The 19,439-nt window shown below is 39.0% G+C and overlaps 2 protein-coding genes across 2 annotated transcripts in view; one reads left to right on the top strand and one right to left on the bottom strand.

The window, feature by feature from the left end:
• Nucleotides 1–6,203, bottom strand: part of papss1 (3'-phosphoadenosine 5'-phosphosulfate synthase 1) — a 28,404-nt gene extending 22,201 nt beyond the window's left edge. The window contains exon 1 of the mRNA XM_006787099.3: nt 5,919–6,203. Within this exon, the coding sequence (XP_006787162.1) occupies nt 5,919–5,978 (60 nt within the window). The 5' untranslated portion in view covers nt 5,979–6,203. The remainder of the gene's footprint in view (nt 1–5,918) is intronic.
• A 360-nt stretch (nt 6,204–6,563) lies between these two features.
• sgms2a (sphingomyelin synthase 2a) lies at nt 6,564–19,217 on the top strand. The gene is made up of 6 exons (XM_006787100.2): nt 6,564–6,806; nt 12,418–12,921; nt 13,568–13,685; nt 15,871–16,024; nt 17,029–17,195; nt 18,503–19,217. The coding sequence occupies exons 2-6, from the start codon at nt 12,473–12,475 to the stop codon at nt 18,686–18,688; spliced, it is 1,074 nt and encodes a 357-aa protein (XP_006787163.1). The 5' UTR covers nt 6,564–6,806; nt 12,418–12,472; the 3' UTR covers nt 18,689–19,217.
• The last annotated feature ends 222 nt before the right edge of the window (nt 19,218–19,439 follow it).

Below are 19,439 nucleotides of genomic sequence, written 5' to 3'. Positions count from 1 at the left end.
AGGAGTAACTGAGGTCAGGAGGCACCTCAGAATGGACAAAAGCAGCAGAAGAACATAAGCTGAAGGCACAGGTGTCGGGGCTCGGCCAGGAGCTGACCTCTGAGAAGAGCCGGACAGCAGAGCTGCAGAAGGCCGTGGAAGAAAAGCAAGGAAAACATCAATAAATTTCAATCTGACGTGTACGGAAAAGACTCTAGCAATTTGTGTAGATTTAGGGGACAGGGTCTAGAGCAGTTTGGTTATGAAAACAATGTCTGTGAGTGATGTCTGTTTATGGCTCAAGGCCTCGACTGAATTGTTTACTGTGCTTCACACAGCCTGATAAGGAGCAGTGGTACAGAGTGAAAATGATGAATTAACACAAGAGCCTTATTTCGGAGCGCCACATTTTTGTGATTGAGATTTAATTGAAGGAGGAACACACTGAAAAGAAAAAGAAAAAGAAAAAAAAGAAAAGGGGGCCAGCCCTTGGATTTATGTAAGCATCTCACGTGTATTTAACACAATTACCTCAGGCTTTAAAGATCTGTACAAAATTCAACAACTTAATTTGTTCTCATTGAGATGACACGATACAATCTAGTAAGAGTGGTTAGTTGCTGAACTAACGGAATTCATAAGACCGCATAAGATTTCAAACTGCAGAAAAATCATTGGAGTGGTCTCAGCACATGCCTCGAAAGGGGCATGTGCTGAGATGTGGTGCTGCACAAGAACAAGAGCAAAATAAAGAAAAATTATTGTGTTTAGCTTTGATAAATTAAAATTAAAATGTACCATTACACTCAGAGGATCAATATGGAATTCAATATATGCTAATTTTGTATGAAGTACATGACTGATAACTGTTCTGTCCTGAGCTTTTGTTTTTACAGCACCCACTTGACCACACCAACAGTTTCTCGCCACCAAAAGGGGGTACTTGCAAAGAATAGGGAGGAATATCATCAGAAGTGGGAAAGGTAAGCCCCGATGGGGGTGATAACACCATTAACTTCACGTATGGTCAAATTCTTAAAACTTGACCCCAAACATGAAAAACTCTTCAAACATTTAGAGACAGAGTGGAGTTCTAGATAAACATAATGCAGCAAACCACATAAGGATGGAGCGTTGGAATTAATAAGATGGTGAAATAACACACAGGAAAATGTTGATCATGTTGATTATGTTTATTCCAGTGTGCAGGGATTGGCTAATCTGACCAGGAAATGTTATAAAATGGATTGTCGGAACAGTCAGCGTTAAAGTCACCTTTGACTGTCCAGACTAAGATGGTGTTGGACATCTTCAGGGCAGAAAAGGGTTGGTGTGACCAAGGTGTGGTTTGGCTTGTTGTATGTATATTTCAAGATGATATGGCTCTGGATGGACCAGTTACCAGGTAATGGAAGGAGGACAGACTCATTAAATGAGGAGAAGGAATTTTCTGGGGTTGGAGATCCTCTGGGTGAGTGGTTGACTAAAAGCATGCATAAAATAAAAGCTATCTTTTGTTATTGATTGGTAATAGATTGATAATTGGCCATATGTACAGCTGTATTGACTTGTTGTGGACGTAGTCTACTTCATGTTTAAGCATTCTAATTAACAGATTGAAAATAGTGACATTAAAGGAAGAATATGCAGCACCACCCTGTCAGATGCCAGTGACGGTGGGGCTCAGTGATGAATCAGGTGAGCTGGATTCATGGCTGAATCAAAACATAGATGCCCCTGCTGTGGTCAGTGAGGGAAAAACAGGGGGAAATAAAATTGAAAAGAGGCCTTTATAAACATTTATGTGTGAAGTTTATAAACGGGATAAAAAGGGGGTGTTTTACTGTTATTTTAGCATCAGCATTATTGTTACATCAGAATCATATAACAAGCATTGCATTGAACATTTATTGAAGCTATTGACATTACATTAACATTTGTATTACAGTGATTGTTATAACCTCATGTTAATCTTCTATTTACAGGTGTCAGAATAATCATAGGATCTTTCATTGCAGGTGTAACCATGATTATCTTTATACATATTGCAGTTTGTTGCTCATTATAGAGTTGTGCTCAAGTTAATAAGGGATAAGGGACAGTTGACTCGAGGAGATGAGTGGGAGTCAGTGCCTGTCCTCGAGAAGGAGAGAATGTTCCTTTGCTGTGTCAAAAGTAGCCAACAAGTTCATATTGAAGTGAAGTTCATATTAATACAGGTTTTGTTTGTAGACAATTGTGAAGACGCAGGCTCTGGGCGGAGCCAGGAGTTGAACAGATCTAACATGACAATTAAATTGATTTCATTCCTTGGCACAGGATAACAAAACCGGAGCAACGACACTGGATAGGAGAAAGTCTGATACTTTCTAAGATAGTAGGGGGGGGGGGGAGTTGAGTTTTAACATCAAACAAGGGTTATATGAACATTTTTATGACTTCATTTGTGTTTTAATAACTTAGGTATGGTAAAACTTAAGCTAATAATGACCCAAAAGGTTTCCAGATTTTTTAGAGAACCCGTGAAAAGCATGAATCATTATTTCCATGTTTAAGCATTAATTATTGAAATGAACTGAATAGCAGTTAGAAGATAAAATGCCTGTGTTCACGAGAAGCTGAGTACCACACTGGAGAGGAAACCGTCGGACGGTAGGCGGAAGGAAACACATGATTTTTGTGAAAAGGGGGGGACACGTGTTAGAATTAGAAATGGCTAATTTGTTTTTGATGTCTTTTATTAGAATGAGTGGTTTTAATCATTTTCATACACACCTTGCAATGTGCTTATAATGAGTTGGCACTCGGTCTTTTGAAGGTCATCTGAGTGCAGCGGGCTAAATGCAAACACGCTTACACACACATACACTAAATTAGGATAAGTCCTTGGGACATTCTGAACATTCTAAACCAATTCTGAACCACCAAAAGATCAGTAGATATCAACATTAGATTGTTAGAGCTAGGAAGAGAGGTGTTTTGGTTTTCTGTCTCTTACAGAGAAAGGAACAGACACCAGACGAGGTCACAGATATACGAGGATCCTTCGCAGCAGAGACAGACACAGTGACTGCTGAAACACCAACTGGGTTCAAGTGTCATGGCATTTTGGGCTCCAGCTAGTCACCTCAAAAGGATGGATCCCATAAACACAGCAATAACCATGAAGGGGTTGGCGGAAATCCAGGAACACCAGACCAACGAGGTTCGGTCAAAAGGGGGACACGTTCCTGTTCCTTTTTTCTGGGGAACACAGCTGTGATCCCAGAATACACAGATCATTGTTTGAAATCGGGGCAGAATAATCCCCTGATCTGTGCAATGACTGAAGGGTTGTCTAACCCCTGAGGTTGAAGAAAGAAGAGCAGAGGATCACCCGACTGGAAGACACTGGTGCCTACAGCAATAAAATAAAGGCTAAAAGCTCCTCGGACAGAGGTTCTAGTCTGAGTACGTTTGAAGGGTATAAGGTAGCACCAAAATAAAGCTGTGGGAGAACTGGGGAGTGATGGGAGTGTCATCTGTACCTACTATTGTTGTTGTGATAATAGTTTTTCTTGCATCTGAACTGCGTTAACACAGAGGTCATCTCACATATGGTTCACCCAACAGGGGGACAAAGGGCCTCAGGGGTAAGAAGAAATGAACCCGGCAACACTGGATTGCAGGGTGTAAGTGAGCTCTTTAAGTTTAAAGAGGGGGAATTGTTGGATTATAATATTATTTTATGCCATGTTAGACCCTGTCAATATAAAATTGTACTTAGTAGTCAGTATAATCTTTTTGTGATATATAAGTTTGCATATTATAGAATACAGCATGATGACCCTTTTATGACTTAGACTGTCGTTGGAATCAAGACTTGCTTTATAAATTCTTTCTCACAGTGATAATAGCTGAGCAAGCTGTTATCATTTCACTCCTGCCAGGAAGAGGGGAGCTGGATGCTCTTATCTTCAAGAAGAGGGGCCACGTCCTTCAGAATAACACACACACACACACCTGAACCACTTTTATCTTCACTCCCTACATACTAACATTCCTCTGTTAATGAATAGATGTATTCACTGTTGTATTACTTTTGTATATAAATAAAGGCAAGTGCAGGAACAAAGCGCACATCACAGGGCCCCCACTCTGGTGTGAGCGTTCTGTGATCATGCCCTTGCAAGTAAAAACTGCAGCGTCTGTGTGTTTCTACCTTTAGATTCTTAGCTGAAGAAGTGTCTTAAGAATAAATCTCTTGACAGACCCCTAATTAAAGATTGTGAATTATTATGTAGTTTTAGTTTGCATTATTCTCCTGAATTAGAAGAAGGTGATAACTATTACATTTGGTAAACTGATTTGCATTACATTAGACTGTTGATTTATTGTGAATGAATGATATTGTTTTATGATGCATTATACTGCTGAGTTATAAGAAATACTGTTCCAGAAAGTCATCGCCTTATCTGTCTGATTAGAAGAGAACAGAGCATACTGTCCCATCTCAGCAGGAGCAGATGAACAGGGAGCCAAGGTCGTAGCTTAGGCGCTGTGTGAGAGAAAGAATGTGAATGTTTAGGCTTTTATGATTAGGTGGAGGCCACTAGAGGCTATAAGAGTTTGATCAAGGCTCCACCATTTTGAGATCTGATGCTGTCTGCTGTATGGTGTCCATCTCCCACGCGTGTGTTCATTAAATCTTCGTTTGACTTGACCCGGCCGGACCAGTGTTGTTATTTTGGTTTTTCCTCTTGTATCCATCCCCAATATTTGAAACAGTAACAGGGGTCATATGATTGTTGGGTTTTTCTCTGTATCTATGAAGCGCCTTGAGGTGACTTTTGTTGTGATTTGACGCTAAATAAATAAAATTGAATTGAAATGAATTGAATTGTCTGCAGAGCAGGAGGTAAGGATGATTTACATCATTAATCAATGCAAAAACTTTCCTAATTTACTAAAAACGGTGTGGTCTCAGAATCTCATCTCTGCTTTTCGTGGATGATGTGGTTCTGTTGGCTTCATCGGGTGACTGTTCTTGTTTATCCATTATTATTGTTGCCACATGTTAAGCTGCAGCTACAGGATACACACTGCTAGTACCATGCTGTGACAGAGCTGCAACAGTGTGTGACATTCTAACCAGATAAACCTGCAACACACCTGCACCTCGCTTCATTTTGTCCACATTTCCTCTCAAAACTTCTTATTTCATCGTCAATACATCAGACATTTTTAAAGATGAAATATTCATGCTGCAATTCATTTCCCGGGTTGTCAATCAATCCAGTCTTTTTCAGCCACTTCAAATATCTCTACACGACTGTGACATTTCATACTTGTTGCAATTTCTGCTGCCCTTTTGGCTAGAAAGAAACGTGTTAAGATTGTTCTTTCTGGCTCAAAATAACTTTATAGTATTCATGTTTGAGACATGTTTGACAGATTATAAATTATTTGCAGATTACAGATGACAGATTATTTAGGCAATTATTTAACAATTCAGAAGCTTTAATAGAAAATTTCGGGTTGTTGTGTTTTTCTGAAATTACATTGTGTGTTCAAATGTGGAAGACGGTGGTGAATGACAATACTGTGCTGCAGCGTTATGTAGCAGAGAAATTACACAAAGAAGCACAGCACAGTCTGCCTGTACCACCAAGGTAATGTTATCACACCTAGAAATGCTGTAACTCAAATCAGTCAAAGCCTCTGCCATCATTACCGGGGGTGGTAGCAGCTGATTCGTGATTACTTTTATTAACCAAAGCTTTACCCGTAAGACTAGCTTTAGCTTGCAACTAACGTGTAACAAAAGTATCGCTAACTAGCTTACTGAGCCTGGTTAGGCAGTTAGCTCAGAAAAAGCAACTTGTTTGTGGATGTGGACGGATATAATGAAACGGTGCGTTGAATTAACACATCTTGGGAGAGAGAAAAAAAAAACTCACCCAGCTTTCAGCAGTGTTGGTTAGCTTCTGTTTCTTGTTCGAGTTGCCGAGAGTCTCCATGCCTGGCAGCAGTCAGCAGCTAATTCAAACGGTACCTCTTTAGAAAAACAACCAAAAAAAAAGCAAATACAACACCCAACCCGGTTTATTTACTTGTAGAGGTATCTGTTCGTGGGCCAGGTGCGTCTAGCGGATGGAGGAGACCGGAGCTGAGCAGCCTATCTAGCACAACAACCGGGAAGAGGTGTTTTTCCAAGCTGCTACGTCACCATCGAAGAAGTGACGCGTTTCCTCCGTCTTTGGTTGGTTCCAGAAAAACTGACCTGGTGTCAGTTCTGCTTCATCGTCGTCTCCTCTCGCGCAATAGCTGACTCGGAGACGTAACTGATCCGCAACCTGCAAGTGTGAAAATACATTTTTTTAAAAAACACTGTAAAAATAAATAAATAAAAGTAAATAGATGTTTTCGAGGAGTCATTTCAAATATTTATGTTTAAAAAAAATCTGTAGGTTATTATTATCAACCTGGTTATGTGTGTAATTATACAAATAACAGCGCTGGCAACTGGATAAAAAAAGAGGGGTTTGTAATTAAAAAGGTAAACTTAATAAAAAATAGAACGGCTATTTGCAGTTGCAATCAGCTACAGGGTGGTGCGTACGCTGATTACAGGACTGCTGGTGTGATTTGAAGGGGATGCTGGGCAGGAAGCTGCTTACTGAGGCTGAATCAGTGTGAGAAATACGCGCAGCATCAGGGAGGAGCGCTCCCTCAAAAACGAGCGGCTCTGTGGCGTAATGTAACAGACCAGACCGAGAGGAGCGGCGAGCAGACAGCAACGGGGATTTAAGGAACTGCAACTCCGGGAAGAGGCCCGAGCAAGGCAGGTATGATGCTATGAACTGTGCAACATGTGAATCTAAATATAGAGAGATCGCATTCTCATCGTTAGCCTATATGCTGGCTTAGATGTGTTTAAAAGGCTACAGTAATTGTGATGTTAATAAGCTATGTGGTGTTGGAATAAATGAATATTGCTTTAGTGATGACATTTAACTTTTCCCCTTTTTCTTGTTTACAGATTTAGAAATGTACTGTAGGTATGACTCCTAGTAAACGTACGTGGACTGTCTCTGATGTTGTATATAGTATAGATTTCATTTATTTGCATATATTAATGCAAAAAGTTATCTTCCGTAGATCGTTTTGCATGAGCTGGAAGGCTCCGTTTTTATATGACGATGAAACATCAGGTGACATAGGCTGCAGTGAAAAAACCAAGTCCACACAATGCAAATTAGGCGGCCTATTTTTGAAGTATACAAAGTAGTTTTGGCCTCCTTGCACCCTTGGCCTTGCTTTAATTCTATTTTTAATAATTCACTTCTCTGTTCCAAGTTACATTAGCTTTGACTTGAAACGACAAGGCTTAATTACAGGATGTGTAATGACCTGTTGCCCCACCCAGTAGCCTTGTGTTTTAACCTAGTGTTTCAAACTGTGTGTGGGGCCACTGTGCTACACCCCAAAAGTAAACTTCAAAAACCAGCTGTGCCGCACACATCACATGTGACAGACTGCCACCCTCTTATATATATGGGAAGCGTGGGTGACACCCAGTCCCAAACCTGACATTACTGCCAGTATCCACCCCAAATGTGGTCAGGCAAGCCAGAAAAGTACTCTGAGGCTATTTTTACATGTGCTCTGTGGAATAGGATGTGTTATACCAGAAGTAAAACAACAATGGCTTGTTCTGTTAGTAAGAAATTAATACTTACGTGTCTCGGTGAGCAAACTGAGATGTTAAACTAGTGCTGTTTAGTAGTCGTGAGATCTATTACAGAGCAGAAATGCTCTGTGATTAACATTATTGGGATGCCATGTTTACTAGGAGTCAGGGAAAGAGATACAGCATAGTATCACAATATATTTATCTTATTGGATAAAGTAAATACTGTCAAAGCTTAGCTTTAAGGACGTTATTTGCAGTTGACAAAAGGTGATAAATTGCAATATAGGTTATTGCAATGCTCCGCATATTGCAAAATTTAAAAACAAATGGCAGTAATAAGATATCACGAGTGAAGTATTGTAAATATTAAATACTGTAGCGTCGGGTCTCTGGTGATTCCCACATCTAATGTTTACTGGTTACAAAGGAAGACACAAGAATAGCAAAGTTAATTAAACTACTGCCAGTATATGATCAAAGTGCATTATCTCCAGCTCATTTCATACACACACACACACACACACACACACACACACACACACACACACACATATCTATATCTGTAGATATATATCTATATCTATAGATAGATAGATAGATTGATCGATAGATTGATATATAGATACATGTTGTTAATAACTAATAGTTTAAAATAACATAGTTTATTCTAAAGAAGCTTTCTTACGTTTTTACAAATTTTCATTTTCCCTTCATTTTGATTGTATTTCTCTTACTTCCCAACAACAGTCATCTTAAAGTATTTTGTACTATAAAGTAAAATTCCTACATTCCCCTGTGAGTAAGCAGTCAGCAATGGTGGGGAGGAAGAACTCCTTTTTAGCAGAAGCAAACTCAGAGAGGTGCAGCAATCTGCTGTGACAAGCTGAGGGGGAAGAGAGAAAAAAGAGGAGAAGAAATGTTCAGCACATCATTGGAAGTCCCCCAGCAGTCTTACCCTGTAAGACCATAACTAAGGGATGGTTCAGGGTCACCTGATCCAGACTAAACTATAAGCTTTGTCAAGACTTTTTTAAGGCTAGTTTAAGAAGTAGAGAGGGTGTCTATCTACCCTATCTGAACCCATTTGATATTTACTTTACTTATTCCCTCTTACTTGATGTTACACATTTCAGCAACAGAGAACTGAGTTGTTTTTACTTTATTATTTTTAGTTAAATTAATTTAGCTAATAAGAGTTTATGTTACACATTTTGTTACTTCACACATTATGAATTTGTATATTGACCGTTGCAAAGCGAGTTTGTTTAGGGGCACAGGTACTTCTGAGGCTGAAGAAGCCCAGTTACCAATTAATGCATCAGTACTTACAATCAGATAAATATTAATATTAATAATTAACAATTTGGGACCATTTATCTGGAACAGCAAAGACTTGAGATATGAGAGTGAGTAAATACTTAAGGAGCTAGCATTTAAACATTAATACAGTTTGCTCATATTATTTATCTGTTTTTATCTAGGCATGATGTTGAAGGCAGTATTTCTTTTACTTCCAGTATTGAATCTTTACTTTTTAAAGAGCAATGAATTATTGCTATTCCAGCTACCAGTAGTAACTTATGTTAATATTAATTATTGTTGCGGTGTTATTATTGTTGTTTTTGTTGCCATTATACATCAGCAAATACCTTGGGAGCTTCATCAATAAGGGAAACTGGTATAAAAATAAAAACAAATAAAATATGTAGAGTTTGCTGTAGGTACCCCTGTGTGAATGATTAGCTTTTTTCCCATCATTGCAAGCCTATCTGGACATTTCTTTTTTATCATAGATTACTACCACACACAGATTATTACAAAATCTCAACTATATGAGATACTTCTTTAACACATTTTTGTGTTTTGTGTTTATGTCCCGAAACAGTAAAGCTAAAACTCCAGAAATGCTTTACTTCTGAACACAGAGAAGCCTAGCTGGTTTTAGTAACATCATAACATAAAGTTAACTCCCTGGTCTCGTCCCTTCCTACAAGGCAGGGCCGCCGCTTTCCTTTAATGAAGGCTAGCTACATGATGCACAGACAGAAATGATTGGACAGCAAGGCAAGCATATCATTATGACGGGCCCAAAAGGGAGTTGAAAGCCTGGTTCCCCTGGAGTAAAATACAGCCTTTGAGGCAACTGAGTGACTTGTCTTGAAATAGCTTGGGTGAGTACTGGCGGCCAAGTTATCCATCATGGCTTGTGACCATGTGGAATAGTTTTTTGATGCCAGGTTTCCATCACCACCCATCCCATGAGTGTTCTGGTGCTCTGGCCAGTGGGAAAATACTGTCCTTGGCACACTGGGGAGGGAAGGGGACAGGAAAACGGGTCCGCTGAGACCCGTGTGCAGTGTATATAGTGCAGTCATCTAGGAAACAGAAAAACACAGAAAAACACGTGTTATGAGTCCTTTCATTCTCATAACAAACAAACAAATAACAATAACAACAGCATTTAATATGTGTTTATATTGTTGTTTATTGACACCTGAGACTGCTTTAAACTAGAATGAATGGATGGTTCCAACCACACTGCCTCTAAATGATACAGTGAATCACATCTTGCATTATACCAAACCAAAAGATACATAAAGCCTTGTCACTAACATTACGATGGTCTTATAATGTTTGCTTTCTCGTGTTGACCTTGTCCAGAGTCTACATTTTAAGTTGCAGGTTATTTTTAGTGCAGTGTTTAGTGAATATTACCAGACAGGCTAAAGGCTAAAGGTAGAGCTCACTTTACTTAGAAAATAAATGCAAGAAAGAAAGGACAAGGGAGGTAATGACTGATTGGGGGAAATTATAGTACTACTGTGGATAATTAACTTTACATGTAAAGTTCAATTTAGTTTACCCATCCGCAGGAGCGATGATCGAGTCTCCTTGACCTCTCAGCAACTTTTAATCGTCATTAGTTTGTGCAGTACAACCAGCCAAAGACAATGAAACTTATAACTTCCTTTCTGTACTTCACATATTACAATATCATGTGTAGTGTGACAGATCGTGAGCCAGATGAGTCAGTGTCTTTGACATTCTGGCTTCAATCAGGCGGTGAATTCATACATCGTGTGTCGCTAATGTGACTTGGTTATTTAAAAGTGAAAAATGCCATTAAATGATTAAAAACACATTTAATGTTAATCCAGGACAATGATCACAGACTAAACTCGGTAGTTTGCATAACTGTGATGGACTCTGGACTCTTGTATTTGTGGACACTGCTAGCTTAGGTCCTGGGTAGCAGCCGAAATATTGTGAGGGAGAAAGAGGCGGAACTGAAAGAATTCCAAGCTGAAATATATGGGATCATTTTTTAAGAACCAAAGATGGTGGAAAAATATGACTTCCAGAGGGTAAAGTTTTTTCAAGACATGCTGTTTTATGTTCCAGTTAACCACTGAAATGACAGTAAATTTAGCTGTAAGTGAATAACTGTGTTTAAACTTTCAATTTGGATGCTTTGTTTTAATAGAGCTTACTTCTAGCAGGACTTTAATCCTTTGAATGTAAGCAGATGATGTTCTTTACTGAGACTTGCCAAATTCCACATTTATGCTAGCTTTACACCAGCTAAGGGCTGGAAAGCAGCTGTGATAGGTCAGGTAACATCTGCTTTTACAGAGCAGCATCCAGTTGGCTGGATGCTGCTCACCAGCATCCAGCCAACTGTAGCAGGTGAGCTGACCAAAGCCTGTCCATGAAGATCACAAATCTACTGGAGCTCATAATACAGATTTTTATGTGACTTATTTGTGCTGCACAGCAACACCAGAATTTAGGGTCCCCCCCCAACCTCCAACTGTTAAATCCCACTATAACCCTTTATTATAAACCATTAAAGCCTGTTAGACTTTGTGTTCTCCAGACCTCCATCAGTTACATAACACAGACTGAATCCTGTGTGGGTTAGTCAGAGGGCATTCTGCTCTAATGCTTTCTCTCCAGCAGTAATGTTTTCCTAAAAATTGATCTGAGTAAACTGATACTTTGGGTAGGCCTCCTGTATCCAGCCACGCTCTATTTCTATCCCATGTTTTATCCTACTGATAGGTTTCTAAGTAAACATACCATCATGTATGTATCCCAGATGACTTTTATTGTGATGCATTTCAGGGCTGATTGCAATAACCTCCACGTCCATTAAAGGAGCTGTTACCTTTTGGATGTCAAAAGATGAAAATGATCAGTGCTGTAGTGTACTCTCACAGTCATTAAGTGAAAATAGCCCAACAACAAACACGTCACTAACTCTTCTCCAGTTTTGCAAACAACAAGATAATGTTTGACCATACACTGACTGGAATGACCATAGCAGTTGCTCGCTGAGAAAAAAAAAAAACTACAGCAGTGTAATGGAAAGACTTTGGAAGTACTAAAAAAAAGAGGATGATTGAATGTCCAAACAGAAAACTGCCTGAGTGCTTCTGGTGAATGTCCAATAAATGGAAAGTATAACTCGCAGCATTAACTCATACAACCACATTTGGCTTTGTGTCACAAACTCCAAAATAGCTTTTCAAGATTAAAATGGACGTTTTATGCAGTGGAATCCAAGACTTTGTGTCAATAAAACCTTTATGTCTTCATTAATTACTCCTAAAATAAGGAAGAGCAAAAATAAACATAAACCCGAGTGTTTTCCAGCTCTCGTTGCTTGTTTGTACTTTTCTGTCTTGTACAAACGACAGTTGCACACGCTTTCCAAACCTAACCGCTTGTCAGTGTAATCCTTTTGTTTTCTCTCATCACAGCTATAAAGCCTCAGCCCAGAGCCACATTGTCTGTGCATGGACAGTGCAGGCACCCATGGCATCACAGGAGCTCGTGGATGCGAGAGACTCAGCCGCTGATAATACGAACCCAGGAATGGAGGGTGCCGCGGTGCCCAACGGCGGTAAAACTTGCCCCGTCCATGCAGCGGGTGGAGAGGATACAAAGAGGGGCTTTCGGAAAGGCATAGGCAGGCATAATGATTACGTCAAGATCTCCCTGCCGGAGTCCAAGGTCAATCGTCTGCCTATGGAGTGGTGGAAGACAATAATCGCTTTCTTTTATGCTGGTTTTAATTTGGTCCTGACAACAGTTGTAATCACAGTGGTCCACGAGAGGGTTCCACCCAAAGAAAGCAGCCCGCCCCTCCCTGATAAGTTCTTTGACTATGTTGACAGAGTCAAGTGGGCATTTACAGTAACAGAGATCAATGGGATGGTGCTGCTGACCATTTGGTTGATACAGCTGTTCTTCTTTAGATACAAGTAAGAACCAACAGCATTACCTGTATGTTGTTTTTTCTTTTGTTTCCTCTTTTCAATTTGTTCACGATTGCTGTGTATACTGTATGTGATAACCAACCCTTGAAACTTGTCAGTGATCTGCACGTCTGCATGTGTGATGAATTCAGGAAGTTCATCAGATTACTGAGCCTTCTGATCAAATCAAAATCATTTTCCGGCCGTTTCAACACTGGAGTTTCCTCTTGTATGGCTGCTCATTTAGAAAGCAGTCTTTGTTATTTAAAACTGAGTACAGGCTAAGTACCAGGCTATAATCATTTTAATGCAGCTGAAAAATGATGAATTTACATCATGTAGTCTTCTACATGAAATTACTTGTGGGAACTAAGACATAATTAAATTGACAGTGCAAGTAAATCACAAGTTTTACCGTCACGGCTTAACCTCAGTTCAATTGGCTGAACAGGAGCTATCATATTTGATGCGTTGACTGATCATACGGAGTTAAATTGCCTCCAGTCATTAGCATTTTGTATACTTTGATAGATTTTTCATTTTTTATCAAAGAAGTTTACACAATTTCACAATTAATACCAGTCACTTAAAAACTGTATGTATCAGGCAGACGCCATCATTTATACCTCTGTGTTACACTCTCTTCTTGTAGGTCAATAGCGTGTAGACGGTTCTTCTTCCTCATTGGCACCCTGTATTTGTACCGCTGTGTCACTATGTATATTACCACCTTGCCTGTACCTGGCATGCACATGACCTGCGCTCCGAAGGTAAGAAGCATGCAAGCATCAGAGTGTTACTCGTCATTTCTCGCCTGTGCACTCTGATGCGCTCTGGGACTAGTTGTCTTGCACAGCCACTCTGGAAAAGCAGCTATAAAAAAAAAGAAGTCCTTTTAGGTTTTTATTGCCTTGGGACATCAACAATACTGAGGTGCATTAGTGTCTGAACAAAAACATCTGCTCCTGGCAGTCGTTTTGGTTGGATACTGCAAAAAGGTTTGCAGGTTAGACAATTTAGTAGTTGTTCTTTTCCTAAGAATTGGGAATGTTGTGGATTGAGGGTCAAAGCTGTCAGCTGTCTTTAGGAAGGGAAACATCCTGCATAACTTGAGCAGCAGGTCTAACAGAAAAATCTAATTTACATTTATTTAGGTGTGGTTGTTGGTACTTCCTGGCTTGTGTAGCCTCTAGGTAACAAAAGCTCAACACTACGCCTAGCATCCTGGAGCACTTCTGTTGTGTTTTGTACGTGTTTTGGAGTTTGTACGTGCTTAGGAGTTTTTATGTTTTTTGGAGTTTTTACGTGTTTTGGAGTTTTTACATGTTTTGGAGTTTTTACGTGTTTTGGAGTTTGTACATGCTTTGTCTCTAGGGGCCACCGTAAATATACTTCTATTTATTCACTCCACATAAAATGTAATAAATATATCATATAATATAAAAACCAACTTTTTACATTTCAACTTTTAACTATTTACATTTTCAGGTTTTTCCTTTTAAACAAATTTAAAGTGAAACAACACAAAACACTGCAAACCACAACACAATTAAATATAAATTATAATATGAAAACAAAAAGAAGATGCACATTCTCTGTCATATGGGCCTGCATGAATAAACTTTCTGAATCCTTTATCATCTGCAACTGAAAATAGTTGTGGATGATTACTATACCTTTCTAATGTGACGTTGTTGTCCCTGGCTCACTTTCCCTCCGGCTCTGTTTCCGAGCTACTGCGAGTGTAACTACCGTCCCTCCGACCCTCTTCCCAGCGCAAAGCACAAGGCTCGCGTGCGGAGTGAAGTGGGGAAAAAAAGTGCGAGAGAGAGGGTGAGAGAAAGAAAAAAAAACCCATGGCTCGTGTCGTTCACTTCAAAGAGTCAGCTCTAAGAGCCATTTCGTTCAAGACCAACACATATTTGCTTGAGTTGGTTTTGGAGAATTTATCCAATATTTTATCTATCAGAAAATATACACTCATTGTTAACTTTGTTGGGTACAGCTAGCTAGGATCAGGTTGGACCCTGTTTTGCCTTTAGAACGGGCTTAGCTCTTCAAGGCACATATTCAACTGGAAACATTTTTCACAATTTTTTATCCACATGGACTAGATAACCTCACACAGATGCTGCAGATTTGTGAATCTTGTGTCCCACCACATCCCAAAGGTACTCTGCTGGATTGAGATCTGGTGACTGTGGAGCATGGTTGAGTGTAGTGAACTCACTATCACGTTCAAGAGATCAATTTAAACGCCAAATTCTGAACGAACTGTCTGAGAAATTTAGACTTACTGACCAGGCAAGATTTTTCCAATCTTCCGTAGTCTCAGTTTCCTGTTGTTACGAACAGGATGATCTACAGCACTACGAGAACAATGGTCTTTAGTGCAGTAGCCAATGAAGTTGTAGCGCATTCGGAGATGCTCATTTGCAGTCTTTGGTTGTAGAAGGCGGTTATTTAAGTTACTATTAGCTAGAAGCAGTCTGGTCATTCTCCTCTGAGCCCTGGCATCAACAAGGCATTTTCAAAAAAATCCTATAGATAGTTGTGTGGAAAAGTTCCAGTGGGTCAGCAATTTCTAAAATACTCAGACCATGCCATTCGGTCCTATCAACCATATCATTTAATCACCTTTCTTCCCCATTCTGATGCTCAGTTTGAACTTCAGCAGGTTGTCTTAATCATGTCTACATGTCTAAATGCACTGGGTTGCCTCTATTTGATTAGAAGTTTATACATGGGTGTTAATGAGGAATTGAACATGTGTACCTAACATAGTGAATGGTGAACATATATTAATACTAATAATAACTCTCTTTTTCTAGATTCTCAAATGTGAAGATTAGCTTATTTTTAAAATCCATTTCACATTTATTCTGTAGTGGAAACAATTCCTCTGTCTCAATATTACCTCTGATCCCGTGTTTATCCCTCTCATTACATCATCAGCTTCACGGAGACGCCCATGCGAAAATTCAACGAGTCCTGCGGCTGATTTCAGGTGGAGGGCTTTCCATTACAAACTCCCATCTCCTGTGTGGAGACTTTCTTTACAGTGGGCACACTGTGATGCTCACGCTCACCTATTTGTTCATTAAGGAGTGTAAGTACTCAAAGTAATGCTTGTTTGCTTCCGTGTGTGGGAGAATTTATGGGATTTCTCTATGAATAATACATGAACTACATTGGACTCATTCAGTTTTTATGAAATAGAGCGCTCGCTTAGCTGGAGCTAACAGGCTACATATAACTGACAAGTGCTGATTTGTTGCTTGCTTTAGTGTTTTATTAAAAAGTTTGACCACAAAAACAATCAGTATATGTTTTATTTTAAAACCGTGTATTTCTGGATATGTACTGTATTGGTAACTAAAGGTTATATAAAAATGTGTATGGCCAAAAAAGAAAAAAAAGGGGGGGAGTCAAATGTTTCAAAATAGCATGTGTCTTAGTTTTTACTGTTACTAAGATTTTACTTATGGAAGAAAAATAAATAAAGTCATAATTTTAGCAGGAAAATAAAGAAGCTGTTCTGAGATTAAAGTCACAAGAAAAAACTACAACCATACTTTTCAGCACTTTGCAAGAGCAGATCAACATCATTACATTCAAAGACATTAGTGAGGAGGTGCAACAGTATACTAGATGTAAACAGTGGTATCTTGGCATTTGTCCATTGCAATTTGCTTCCTAATGAACAAAAAGCTACCATGTCATCCATCTCAGTATATTATTCTGAATAGTAATCTCTCTTCAGGCTCTGGATGTGTATGATAATATGGTGATTCCGGTATAAAGGACCTTTATTTCATTCTACTGTAAGCAAAATATGCAACATGCTGTATCTTTGTGGTGTGATGATGTTAATTCAGCCTTGCAAAATGAAGCAAAAATGTTCTTTGGTGGGAGGAAAACAAAAGCTTCTCCCAAGTTAATTGCTTTAAATTCACAGAATATGAGAGATCTTTTTAACCGAATACTATCCATCACGCTTGGCTCTCTAATGTTTTCCTACATTATCTTTAATAAGACTTCATTAAATTGAAAAAAACAACATTTTACAAATAAATACTGACAGAAATCTTGTCTTTCCTGCTTCCCCTGAAGACTCGCCGCGGTCCTTTTGGTGGTACCATCTCGTTTGCTGGCTCCTGAGTGCTGTGGGCGTGGTGTGCATCTTGGTGGCTCATGAGCACTACAGTGTGGATGTGGTTGTGGCATATTTTATCACCTCCCGTCTGTTCTGGTGGTACCACACCATGGCTAATTTACAGGTTTGATCAAAAAGACACAGGACTCCTCAAGCATAGAGGACTGTTTTCCTAATGGCACTGGGTCCACTTTGTTGTGGGGGGCAGTGGGGAGCCATTAGTTATTACTGCTTTTGTTTATAGGAAATGATCTATATTATTATATATGCTTACAATTCCTCAAGTATTTTTAAACTGTGTCAAAAGCATCTGGGTGTAATTCAATGTCATTGCACCATTACAATGATACATTACACCCTCTAATGGACAAATTTTAAGCACTGTTGATGGAATTGATTAATATGCTTGGCACACTGACCACAATTTATTGTTGTTGTTTGGCTTAAGCATTATGCTTTCTCCCTTCAGGTCCTTCATTCATTTAAAATAAATATATATATATATTTATATATATATATACACATATATTTGCAGTGAATATGGAGCAATCTGAGTTACACAAATCAAACATTTTTATTCTGAAGGGCAGCATTTAAAAAATCCCTTGTTATTTTATAATTCTTCAACAATAGTAGAGACTTGGAAAAAAAATCTATCTGCTGATTTCTTGTTTCGAAGTTTATTCTAATATTTCTCGTTCGAACTCACACTCAACCCCCAACAATCTTAAAGACATCTATGGAAGCCCGTTTCCGCCACTAAAAAAAAACAAAAACAAGTATCCATAACTCAAAATTTCGAGTTATTTTCTTGAAATTTCGAGTTAATAACTCGAAATTTCGAGTAAGCTCTGCCAATCAGTAATCTACGTGAATGAGGTCACTTTCTTGTTACCCGGAAGCATATGGCGCAGAGTAACACGGACTCAAAACCAGATCGCAACAAATTGGCGCTTTTGCGAGTACGTTTGCTGATAGTAACGCCATGTGATTCAGCTAATAACACAGGGATTTCATCATTTTGAAGCCACGCTGAAAATACTCAGCAATCTGTTCATTCATGACTGGATGTAATACCTAGCTTAGCTGTAGCATTTGTACCTGAGGGCTTCAGCTTCCGGGTAACAAATGACGTCATCCACGTAGATTACTGATTGGCAGCGCTAACTGGAAATTTCAAGTTACTTTTCTCAAAATTTTGAGTTAATAACTTGAAATTTCGAGTTAATAAGTCGAAATTTTGAGAAAATAAATTGAAATTTTGAGAAAATAACTCAACATTTCGAGAAAGTAACTCAAAATTTCGAGTTATGGATCTTTTTTTTTTGTGGCGGAAACGGGCTTCCATAGACAGACAATCTTCTGTTACAGACATTTGGGTGACATAATGATATTACTCTAATGTGAACTTTTTTTCGGTCTTCTTTTCAGACCCTGAAGTGCTCACCCAATAACTACCTCACCAACACCTGGTGGAACCCACTCTTTAACTTCTTGGAGAGGAACGTCCAGACCGCCGTGCCGTGTTCATACAGTTGGCCCATCGCCTGGCCTCCTTCCTGCCTGAAGAATCCCTGTAAGAAGTACTCCATGGTACAGAGCACACGAGAGGAGTAATATGACCCGGATATGGCAGCAGTGTTGCTCGATAATCCACCGAGGTGGTATTCATTCATCAAAGTCTTGCCTACTGGGCAGAAACATTGATACCAAATGTGTAGATACGAGTATGTCTAAGAAGATAATCATACGATCTCTGTTTGTTGTCACTGTGATTTATTTATAAGATCAAGTCCTGTAAGTTGTTTTTTTCCCGTAAATGATAAAGTTGATTTTGCTTCTGGTCAATTTCTTTTGATAAATGGACAGTTTTATGATGCCTACTTGCAGTTTTGTTGCAGTATTTCATTTGGTATATGTACATTTTGTCAGGGTTTCTCTCATTGTGATATTAATGTGCTCAAGTCACAAGGTGCCTTAGTTTGTTAAACGTCTATAGGTGTACCAAAGCTGCCATTATCAGTCTAGATATATTTGGGGGGGGGGGGGGGTTTCTCTATTATTATTAATTTTGTATTAATTTAAGTAGCATTGACTGTGTATCCCAGCTGTAGTCCTATCATTGTAACTTTGTATTAAAATGTACCCAAAGCATAAGAGTGTTGCTTTTATTTCACTGAACACTTCATCAGAGGAGATTGTTTAAAAACTCCAGGTTAACAGAAAATACTTCCTCTGGGCACATGAAAATTAAATCAAATCCGCATTAAAAACAAAAACTCTCTTGTTTTTGCAAACATGAAAAATTGATGAAAAATTAAAAAGAAATAATAAAAATTTTACTGTCAGACAAAGGCTGCGAATACTT

The sequence above is a fragment of the Neolamprologus brichardi genome, chromosome 6, assembly GCF_056152115.1.
Source record: "Neolamprologus brichardi isolate AB-2024 chromosome 6, ASM5615211v1, whole genome shotgun sequence".
NCBI lineage: Eukaryota > Metazoa > Chordata > Actinopteri > Cichliformes > Cichlidae > Neolamprologus > Neolamprologus brichardi.
The sequence above is the reverse complement of the archived record's forward strand: the minus strand, read 5'-3'. Positions and strand labels throughout refer to the sequence as shown.

Bases quoted from the DNA above. Each gene is read 5' to 3' on its own strand.
- sgms2a (XM_006787100.2), top strand. From the start codon at position 12,473: ATGGCATCACAGGAGCTCGTGGATGCGAGAGACTCAGCCGCTGATAAT. The intron at 13,686-15,870 runs GTAAGAAGCATG...TTACATCATCAG, and splicing joins ACATGACCTGCGCTCCGAAG to CTTCACGGAGACGCCCATGC. The intron at 16,025-17,028 runs GTAAGTACTCAA...CTTCCCCTGAAG, and splicing joins CTATTTGTTCATTAAGGAGT to ACTCGCCGCGGTCCTTTTGG.